Raw genomic sequence first — 11,249 nt, 5'->3', positions numbered from 1 at the left:
TGTCAAATTGCACGTGAGCCTCCTGGGAAGCTGTCGGGTGGCACACCGGTATATTGGATGAGACTTTAATGTATTATGATTTATGTATTCAGAAGTCTGCAGTGATGGTATAGAGATGCATAATACAGGATTAAGAAAACCTTTGGTTGACATACTGTAATGTGCAATTTGAAGACAAACGTAGACCAGGTTTGGAGTGTTTTGCATGGACAGTGCAAATCTAGGTGGATGGCTGCTAAAAATTGCATGACTTAAAAATAGCATTAAACCAGATTTCACAACAGCAGAATGTATAGGAAAGCACTTTATTGATATCACAAATTAGTACAAACGCTGTGGTTTGCCCATGGTGCTCTTTATGTACAGGGCCCTCACATTCTGCCAGTTCTTCTTTAGAAGAGATACCAAGAAGTTGATAGCAAGGTGAATGTTGTACACAAGCTCCTCCTCTGTCATCTTCACATGGCCAACTGCCACAGCCAAGCACAAAACCTGATGGAAGCAGATCATAAGGTGTTACCACTACCAAGCAGTAACATTATGTAGTGTACAATAATTTAAAATAATTAAAAAAAAAAAAAATTAGATATTTACATATTTGATGCAAAAAAGGAAAATCTGTAAAATATGACTAGGTGTCTGATCTCTCATGTTTCCTATAATGTATTGGGTACTCTTTACCTAGAACGGCGCCCGTCGCGGGCATCGCGGGTACATTTATGCCTGCCCGCGACGCGACCGACGCGATGCCCGCGATTTTCCCATTGAAAACCATGTTAAACCTGAAAAATCGCGTCGGTCGCGTCGCGGCCGGCCATAAATGTACCCGCGATGCTCCCGATTTCCCATAGGAAGCAATGTTAAAAGCCGCGATGGACCCGATTTTAGTGTTAAATGCCTCAATCCACCCGATTTGGCCATAGAAATCAATGTTAAATGGGCCACAGAGCCCATTAACCCTTAAATGTCCCCCAAAATTTTTTACGCCACCACACCATTCACGCCAACCCGAAGCGTGGCGAGCGCAGCGAGCCCGCGAGGGGCGGCGGTACGCGTCCTCCGACCTTTTCATGCCCTACTATCCACGTCGGCGTGGAGTTGAGAATAGAATAGTGTGGCGAGCGCAGCGAGCCACCGAGCCCGAAGCGTGGCGAGCGCAGCGAGCCCCGCGAGGGGACGCGGATACCTTCACAGGTAAACGCGTCCCCTCGCGGGCTTCACAGGTGTCCGTGGCCACGCGGACACCTGTGAAGCCCGCGAGGGGACGCGTTTACCTGTGAAGGTATCCGCGTCCCCTCGCGGGGCTCGCTGCGCTCGCCACGCTTCGGGCTCGGTGGCTCGCTGCGCTCGCCACACTATTCTATTCTCAACTCCACGCCGACGTGGATAGTAGGGCATGAAAAAGGTCGGAGGACGCGTACCGCCGCCCCTCGCGGGCTCGCTGCGCTCGCCACGCTTCGGGTTCGCGTTGATCGTGGGGTGGCGTTAAAAATTTTGGGGGCCATTTAAGACTTCAGGGGGACTATTAGGGCTCTGTGGCCCATTTAACATTGTTTCCTATGTAAAAATCGCGGGCATTGAGGCATTTAACGCTAAAATCGCGGTCAATCTGCCTTTTTAACATTGTTCCCTATGGGAAAATCGCGGTAATCGCGGGTACCCGATTTTGATGTACCCGCGATTTTACCCGATTTCAATCGTGGGCGCCGTTCTAGGTAAAGAGTACCATGTATTGTTTATAGATCCTGAACAGAAATCCCCAAACTCCCCCACCTCTGGGTGGTACAGCCCAATATGCAAATCGTACTCCCGTAGGCCAATCAACTTAAAACCGCCCCTCCCCACAAAATGGGCAACACTTCCACCCACGGATCATTAAAATATGATCTTGTATGGTCTTTTACAGATTATCGGTCTCCACCGCAAAATCTGATCAAAGAGATGCTTATTTGTGCTCTGAGATGGTTGGGAAAGGATTCTGGGGCATAATCTTTCCAGGGATGACTCACTGGGCTGCCACAGCAGGAAAAAACCTGTTCTCGTGGTCAGAATAATTACCTTCATAACATACCCCTGAGAGGTGGACTTTAATCAGAAGACAGAACCATAGCAGGTTTAAGTTCATGAGCATCTGACCAATACTACTTTAACACAGGAAGCTATCCTTGGCACATTAGGAAGACCTGGCATTTGAAGCACAGGATGGTTTCTGATTATCGCAGCCCTGTACCCACATTCCAACAAGTCCAGCATTTAGGGGTAGATTTATTAAGCTTGTGAAGTGATAAAGTGTCTGGTACTTTATCACCTGCCAATCAGCTCCTAACTCATTTTTCAAACCAAGCCTGTAACCTCAGTTAGGAGCTGATTGGCCAGTGATAAAGTACCAGCCACATTATCCCTTCACCAAGCTTAATAAATCTGTCCCTGGTCTATACTTTAATTGGTCAACAAGGGGCTGTTTAAAGGGTCAACTCTGGTTGCCATTGCCAGAACTTAAATACTGCTCAAAAAGCAGGGACAACCTTATATCAAAGAACATGGGCTGCCCCAGGACATATGCTTGACCTGGCAAGCAGGTCTTTCTGAAAGGGATTAAAAAGCTTTAATGCCAGATTAAGATTTTCTCTAACAAAAACACAATATTCAAACTATGACATGTACAGAAGACAAAGCTTGAGAAAGAAAAGCTTATTTAATACAGTAGCAAACCCAAACAAATTAAGTTTAAGGCATGCTACACATGTATACTTCCCTAAAGCAGATGATTGGTTACATGGTCTACATTTTACTCCTTACCTTTTTCATCTGAAACTTGATTGTGGATTTCACTTCATCAACTTTAGCCACCATGTTCTCATTATGTGTCAGTAATGAGGGAAACTTTCCAGCCTTATTCAAGCCAGGTCCCAAGATACGAGGAATTTGCTTAATAAGAGACTCTGAGGCCAAAAAGGCATCATATTTCTTGGCTGAAAAAAAACAAAACACACAAGTCTATAAACGTTTGGTATTTCATGCTGCTTTCCTACTGCCAAGTCGTTTAAAGAAAAGGTATTTTTAAACTATGTAAAACTGTATTAGCTTTCACATTGCAGTAGATTACCATTTTAAATACCGTTTAAGTACCATTCACATCGGAGTAAACCGTTTAATCCCCTCGTGTCCCCTGGTACCTGCCACCCTCGCTCCCCCCCTCCCCAGTACCTGGAAGCAATCCATCGGGGCAGCGCAGTAGGCATCGGCATGCCAGGGCTCCTAGTCGGCATGATTCAGGAGGAGGCTGCAGCTGGTGCACAGACAGCAAGGGCACTGGGGATTGTAATTTCATCTACGGGGGTCCCTGCCGCGAACGGGAAATAGTGGGCCAGAATATTACATATGCGCATATCTAATGAACGGCTCCACTATTTCACATTCACGACAGGGACCTGAGCCGATGAAATGACAATCTCCTAATGGACCTTCCTTTGCTTCCTCCTCCTGAGCACAGACCGCGCTGCCCGGATCCCCAGTGCCCCCGCTGTCTGTGCACCAGCCTCCTCCTGCATGATGCTTTCAGCAATCAGCCTGGGACCTGCCGACTAGGAGCCCTTGAATGCCCACTGCAAGGTACCAGGGGAGGACTAGTGTAGGATCTTAAATACTGTTTCAGAGCCATTCTCACTGCATAAAAACGGCTCTGAAACGTGTAGGACTCTGCTTTGGAAACGGGTTGAAATACCGGTTAACTTTAACCGGTAAATTAACTCTGGCAATATACCGTTTAAGACCTGCAGTGAGAAGGGGGCATCAAAGTACCAGACAGCAGTTTAAAAAAAAAAAAAAGCTGCTGTCCACAAGTCATAAACAAAGCTGTCAAGTCACAACAGAGTGGTAAAATATACCATATATACTCAAGTATAAGCCTACTTTTTCAGAACATTTTTTATGCTGAAGAAGCCCCCCTCGGCTTATACTAGAGTGAGGGTCCCATTTGAGTCAATACGTTTTTCCAGTTTTTTGTTGTAAGATTAGGTGCCTTGGCTAATATTCGGGTCGACTTATACTCGAGTATATACGGTATATCTTTATTTTATCTATTATGGCTGAAGAGATCATTTACACATTGATCAAAGAGGGGTTTCCCAGGTTTTTGCTATTTTTTTTTAATTATCACTCCAACGCTATTTGCCCACATGCCCGCCCGCCAATTTTATGACTTCTTAAATTAAAGTTTACTCTAGTGTGCATTAGGTGAACTTAACATGTACTTCATATCCCATGTTGTGAACCGCCAGTGTAAAAAGTCTAATCCCATTATTTAGTACATGCCACAAAACATTTTCTTTAAAAAGCATTTCCACTCCTAATGCCATTGCTTGCTTTTTAATGGAATGTGCTAGTAGGAGTAGCAAGCACTACATAATATTGTGACAGCACAGGCAACATTTCCATAGGCACATAAATAAATGCCGTAGATTAATACACATACCTAACTTCTTCACCATTTTCTTATTCTTGTTTAATTTCTTTAGGGCTTCTATGTCCATGTGGGGCAAGTCCACTGCTTTAGCCTCATCACAGTGCTGTTGATCTCCCAAAACACAAACTGAAAATTTGGGTCGTGGTGTAGACTTTAGCCTGAGAATACAACATGAAAGGTTTAGAAGAATGAAAGTAGAATGCGAGGTGCTCTATCCAGACACAAACCTTGCATAATACCGAAGCATTATTCGGTGGGTATTGGACACATGACCAAACCACACCTCCCCTCATATTTTAAGACCCAGGGTAGGAGTCCGTCCAATTCACTTCCTCAACCATTGTGAACTGAACTACCCATATTTGCCAGTGATTTCTCTCCATCACAGAAACAAGAGGGTGATGCAAGGCAAATGCTGGGTGAAAGTAAAAGTTCTCCGAACCTGACTGTGCCAGAGAAACGCTTGTCCTTTTGAGGGTCATAGTTTTTGAGGCTGACCTGAAGCTCCACAGTCTGCAAAAACCTATGGAGAGGGGAATAAAAATGTAATTAGTAAGATAGTGCATATATACCACAGCGCTTTACAGACGTGTTTTTGCCAATTCACACCAGCACTGCCCCGGTTGAGCCTACAACCTATATTCCCCTCCCTCATGTACACTAGGTCTGTTTTTGTTGGGAGACATTAAAAACACTAGAGTGGTTTGTGGGAGGAAATTTGAGTACCCAGAGGAAACCCAAAAGCAGGAATTCAGCAGGAGGCCAGGGTGGGAGTTAAACCCATGAAAAAAGCTTTATGAACAATCTGCCACCAGGCAGATCTTTTCTACAGTTTGGGTATTTTCCTAGTTGCAATGCATCGCAGTGCTGACTTTATAAATATGCCAAATACATTTGAAACCTGCGATCAAGTCTCTGAATCCGTATGCCAAGTGCTTCAATGTAGTAGAAGTTTCCCCCCAATACATGCTCCATACACAGGCTGTCATACCACTCACATTGCCAAGGCTGGACCCAGGATTTGAATCCCGTGCAACCCTTGAACCCAGGTCACCCATTATACACAATAACCATTCTTATAACATGGATTGAACAGCTGTTTGTCAGTTTCCAATACCAGGATTAGACTCTGCATGCGCAGACAGGCTGTTCCTGACCCCGGCATGCGACTCTGCAGTTTGTTGTAGTCAGGCTGTGCAGGCTACACCCCACTGCACACACATGCAGGTAAACCAGCAGGTTTTGGCTGGTGGGATTTTTTGTTTTTTAGGGAGGCCAATCACAGGATTGAACACATTTTCCAAATCCCAAACCCTGGGATTAGCATCCCTAATTACTACTAAAATTCGAAGATAATAAAAAAAGTAAAGACTCCTGTTAGCAGGGTTGTACAGGACTTAACAGCTCACTCATGCCAGGCATCTTGTGCTGCATTGTGTTGAAGCTAGATTTATGAGGAAACTTCTGTACACCAAGTGGATGTGCAGTAATGATGAAACTTAGAAAAATAAACCTTTGTAAGTAGAGCAAAGGGAAGCATAATATGAAAGTAGTATTGATGAACTTACTTTCTCTTCTTTCTTCTGGCTCCTTGTAGTACCTCCCTTACCCCTTCATAGAGGGTATCTCGAGAAACTTTGCTACTAAAAAACCATAAAGGGAAAGATTGTTAGATTCAACTCTTAAAATTGATACACAAAACATGCTTTACTAGTGTTAAAGGGGGGGGGGGGGGGGAGGGGTAAAATGCTAGGCTGGGATGAGATTGTCACTAATAGTGTATTAGAGTCAAGGTGCACTTACAAGGTGCGAGCATCCCATCGCACAGCCCGTGCTGTTTGCACTAGCTACAGACGGCGATGCTATCCAGCAGTGTATGGACACCTTTAGGCAGCTGCAAGGCAAGCTTAGAGCACATTCAGAGCCCCTGTCTGAATTCTCCAACTAATGATGTCTCTTGAATGCCAGCATTGCATATGTATCCCTATACATACGGCCTCACATCCAAGAGCATAAATTTAGATAGCAGCACACACGTTGAGGTAGATTTATTAAGCTCAGTGAAGCAATGAAGTGGTTGGTAATAATCTGCCAACCAGCTCCTAAATGCAAAGTTACAGGTAGGGCAGTGGAGCCTAAACTATGTACATAAGCACCCTGGGGTGCCTCAGGACACTTTAAAGAGTGGCCTGGGTTGGTGGTCCAAGAGCAAAAAACAATATTTCTGCTCAAAGCAAAGCTGGTGGCTTACAATTATATACAGTCTACAATTAGAACCACAACTATGTCTACCACACAACAGCACCGAAGGGTTACTGATAAGCACACTTAAATTTAAGTTGAGGTTCTCCTCCCTCAATAAGAAACATTTGGACCAGGGGTGTCTTGAAATAAATTCTGATACTCCAGGGTGCCACGATTCAAGAAAGCTTGGAAACCACTTAGGTAGGGTTTGAAAAATGACAAGTTGGAGCCGATTGGCAGGTGATAAAAGTACCAGCCACATTATCACTTTACTGGGCTCAATAAATTTGCCTCATTGAGAGATGGGGCCTACACACATAGCTACCCCTTGGCATTTTCTAAGCGATTACAATAAATTGCTTAGAAAATGCCCCTACAACGCTCCATTTTTAAGGGGCATAGCGATATCAATGCATGGCCCTGCGTGTCACCATCACACTGGATAAATCAAGTTACCCACCAGGTTCAGTGTTCTCTAGGACAGTGGTTCCCAACCCTGGTCCTCAAGTACCCCCAACAGTGCACGTTTTCCACTCATTATTCTGGCACATTTAAAAAGATCCACAGGTGGAGCTAATTATAGCACTTATGAATTTGTGTGGAGACCTGCAAAACATGCACTGTTGGGGGTACTTGAGGACCAGGGTTGGGAACCACTGCTCTAGGAGAACACTGGCCCTGACAGATCACTCAGCGGCACTTTGCTGTGCAGCACTGAGCATATTAGCATTGCTCAACTCCCTAATTGTAGGCCATATTAGACAGGGAAACGGTCATCTGTCAGATCACACTTAGGTCGACATGAGTTTGTTTTGAGCCGACAGGCGGTATTTCATGCCCTACCATCCACTAGGGCGTGGTGGGAGAATAAATAGTGTGCCAAGCGTAGCGAAGTATAGCGAGCGAAGCGAGGGGCTGCGCTTCAACTCCAACTGCGTCCATGTCAACATTCGGGTAAAAAAACTCATGTCGACATAATGACTTCGACCTAGAATCATGTTGACCTTAAGTCATGTCGACCTAATGACTGTAGACCCAAGTCTGTTCTGACAGATGTACCATTAGACACTGTACAACCAGATTTAGGAAGTTCTTAAACTTTAGTCAATCTCCTATGTTAATAAAAATTTACTGTAGTTCACTATAGAAGTCTAATTAAAATAGATAAAGAAATCCCATGCAGAGCAGGCAGCCTTTTGACTAATGCTGCTTTCCCACTGCCTACTTTTAAACTGTAAATTACTGTTTAAAAGCCGTTTTTGGCACATTCACACTTACCCGATAAAAACCTGTTTAAACTATAGTAAAAATGAGGGGGGGGGGGGGGGGGAATAATAAAAAAAAAAAGGCATGGGGTCCCCCCCTCCACTGCCGTAACCAGCACCAGCCTGAAAGCTGGGGCTGGTATATAAAAAAAAAAAAATAATGACACACACACACTATATAAAATAATAAATAAGGAAACCCAACAAATAGGGCTTCACTGATTTTTTAAAACCAGCCCTAGGCTCCAGGTCCGGTTCCAAAAATGACTAGAGGTCCCCCGTATTTTAAGAACAAGCCCCAGGCCAAACCAGCCAGCAAGATAATGCCACAGCCGGGGGGATACTTTTTATACAAGTCCCCCCTGGCCAAAGCATTCAGCCATCTGACCAATCAGCCTGGCCAGGGGTTCACTACCTCATAACAGTGAGAACTTGGACCCACATTAGTACTAGGGACCATCGATGGCTATAAACCATTCTACCTCACACCATCGATGGTTCCTGCCATCGCTTAGCCGAGCATGTGCAGAGCAACGGGAGAGGTCGCTGCGGGCAGCGTGCCCGGCCGGGATGAGTGCGCTTGCGCAGAAGAAAATTTAGCCATCAATCCAGTTTAAGTTTATTTTGAGCATACCTCCCGGTGGGGCGGGCCGCAGCTGGATGCAATGATGTTGCACACGCAGTGCACCCCCAACTTTTACCATCGGAAGCCATCCATCGATGGCATATAACTAGTTGACCATCCACATTCACTATCGATGCCCAACACATCAAGCACCAGGTCCCAACCATCGATGTTTTGGGAACATCGATAGTCGATGGCCATCCCTAGTTATTAATACACCTTGTGCTAAAGGCAGACTGCGCTACCAGGTCGCCGCATTACAGGAGAAAGCACATTAAAACATCAGACACAGCCAGCACCATGTACATGCGGAGACCGGACAACGAAGCTCATTACACCGTGCACTTACAGCTAGCAGGACGCGGCCGGCACAGGCCGCACACGGGGGTTTACACTGTAGATGCCTAGAAATTTGCATACGAGCGGGCCACACAGCGCGAGCCTCACTAATCGATAACTGGAGCGTCCCTACGCACAGGAGTGGAGCATATGGAGACAAGGTGCATCCAGGAGGCCGCACACCCGGTATAACCGCCGTCCCACCTCTGTCACTGCCGCTACCCCAACAGCACGGAGCGACAAGGACCCGCGTCATACGGTGTGCAGATGATTGAGCAGTGACAAGCTGCAATGCAGTTTTGACCGCAGATGGCAACAGATTGGTATCCCCGTTCCTACCTCATGGTGTAGACAGCGGACACCCCACACACGGAAAGGACGAGAACTTCCGCGCATGCGCTTAAGAAGTACACAAATCTCGCGGTGTTTGTCTGACGCCATATTTGTTGTGGCGTCGATTCGAGTACGCTGCACATAAAGCGCCCGGCGGCACGCCGGCATGTAAAAAAGTATGTAACGTTTAGAGATGGGCAAAACGGGTCACTGAGCGGACCCGGGTCCATCCGGGTCGGTGGAAAGATACGGGTCGTTTGGGCGGGTCGACGACTCAGTTTGTGTGAAAAAGACAGTTATTTATGGTTTGAGTTAGTGTACCATACCTCCCAACATGACCCTTTCTAGGAGGGACACAATGCTCTGTTTCTGGAATTCCCTCTTAATGTTTGATTGTTATTACCTGTGTGGAAACACCTTTCTTACCCACTTACCTGTTTAGAACAGGTAATAGCAATCATTCGTTAAGAGGGAAGTCCAGAAACAGAGCAAAGTCGTAGGTCAGAGATGGGGAACCTTTGGCCCTCCAGCTGTAGTTGGACTACACATCCCAGCATGCCCTGCTACAATTTGCTATTTGGCCATGATAAAACTGTTGCAGGGAATGCTGGGATGTGTAGTCCAACAACAGCTGGGGCCAAAGATTCTCTAACCCTGACCTAGGTGGTGCACTTAACATAGATTGTTCTCCGCAGTATTAGCCCGTAGAATCTATGGTTTTACACACAGGGGAAATTGACTAATAATTGAATAGCCCTGCGTGGTAAACACAGAAGATAATTGAATATTGAATACGTTGGGTTTGCCCCCTTATATATCTCAGGGTCCCTTCCTGCGGGGCTACCGGTAGGGTGACCAACCGTCCCGTTTTTGCCGGGACTGTCCTGGTTTTCAATAGTGAAATCCCGCGTCCCGGGGGAACCCATGCCGGGACGCAGAAAGTCCCGGGTTTTGATCCCTCCGCGTGCAAACAATTACCGGCGCAGCCGCGCAGCATAAAAATGAGTGTGAGGGGGTCAGGGGGAGGGGAGGGAACTCTTACGCCCACCCTCCGGCCTCCCGCTTCCTTGTTATTGGTTATTTAGCCACCCGTGACCCGGCCGGACACCTCCCACACACTCCCCATATAAAGCTGTGCTGCGCATGCTGGGGTGGGGCAGGCGCGCAAGAAGACGGAGATGGACCACGGCGCGTAGACTCCCGTCCGTCACCACCACCGCCCGGGCCACGCCACGACTCGTGGACGGTGGCCCACGAGCCGAGGAGAGACGCGGCAGCGGGTCACCACTCGCACCGTCCACCGCATGAGACAGCGCAGTGCAGTGCGTGGACTCCTGGAGGGAGAGCGAGGAGACTGAGTGAGTAGACTCTGGCCTACTGCGGCCTACCCTCGCTCGCTGCTCGCTCGTGAGTCGTGCTTCCTGTCAGTGTGCTGCTGCTGTGCTGAGCGGCTCGCCTCAGCCTGAGCCTGTGTGTGAGACTCTCACACTCACAGTGAGAGTGAGAGTCAGAGAGTAGTCTAGTAGGCCTGGCCGCCTCGAGGAGGACGTTCCAGTCAGTCGGCTGCAGTGTGCAGTCTGGCCGCGGGCCGCGGCGCCCAGGCAGGCCCTCTGCCTCCCTCCTCCCTCTCTCCCCAGCCCAGTCCCCCCAGTGGGGCCCCCCCGGGCCGTTACACTGTAACGGAATGGAAATAATCCCCTTATATTTATTTTATTTCATTCAAGTGTCTTATATAGCAGCATCTTATTAGTGCAGCAGAGTGTCTTGTTATATTAGTGCAGCAGATTCCGTTACAGCGTCTTATATATAGTGCAGCAGATTCCGTTGCAGTGTCTTATATAGCGCAGCAGATTCCGTTAGTGTCTTATATAGAGCAGCAGATTCCGTTACAGTGTCTTATATAGCGCAGCAGATTCAGTTACAGTGTCTTATATAGAGCAGCAGATTCCGTTACAGCGTCTTATATAGCACAGCAGAT

At 47.0% G+C, this 11,249-nt stretch overlaps 1 protein-coding gene across 1 annotated transcript; it reads right to left on the bottom strand.

Annotated features, from left to right (window-relative positions):
* Positions 1–286: 286 nt before the first annotated feature.
* On the bottom strand, positions 287–9,421 carry RPL10A (ribosomal protein L10a). The gene is made up of 6 exons (XM_083173149.1): positions 9,278–9,421; positions 6,034–6,108; positions 4,908–4,988; positions 4,475–4,623; positions 2,800–2,972; positions 287–492 (listed from the first exon to the last, which is right to left on the bottom strand). Exons 1-6 carry the CDS (start codon positions 9,412–9,414, stop codon positions 322–324), a joined length of 786 nt encoding a protein of 261 aa, XP_083029275.1. The 5' UTR covers positions 9,415–9,421; the 3' UTR covers positions 287–321.
* Positions 9,422–11,249: the final 1,828 nt, after the last annotated feature.

This window comes from Crinia signifera, chromosome 2 (assembly GCF_055691185.1).
Source record: "Crinia signifera chromosome 2, ASM5569118v1, whole genome shotgun sequence".
Classification (NCBI taxonomy): Eukaryota; Metazoa; Chordata; class Amphibia; order Anura; family Myobatrachidae; genus Crinia; species Crinia signifera.
The sequence above is the reverse complement of the archived record's forward strand: the minus strand, read 5'-3'. Positions and strand labels throughout refer to the sequence as shown.

Excerpts from the sequence above, each read along its gene's own strand:
- RPL10A (XM_083173149.1), bottom strand. The coding sequence starts at position 9,414 with ATGTGCAGCGTACTCGAATCGACGCCACAACAAATATGGCGTCAGACA. Across the intron at positions 4,989-6,033 it reads GCCAGAAGAAAGAAGAGAAA|GTTTTTGCAGACTGTGGAGC; the intron begins GTAAGTTCATCA and ends CCCTCTCCATAG. Across the intron at positions 493-2,799 it reads TCAAGTTTCAGATGAAAAAG|GTTTTGTGCTTGGCTGTGGC; the intron begins GTAAGGAGTAAA and ends TGCTTCCATCAG.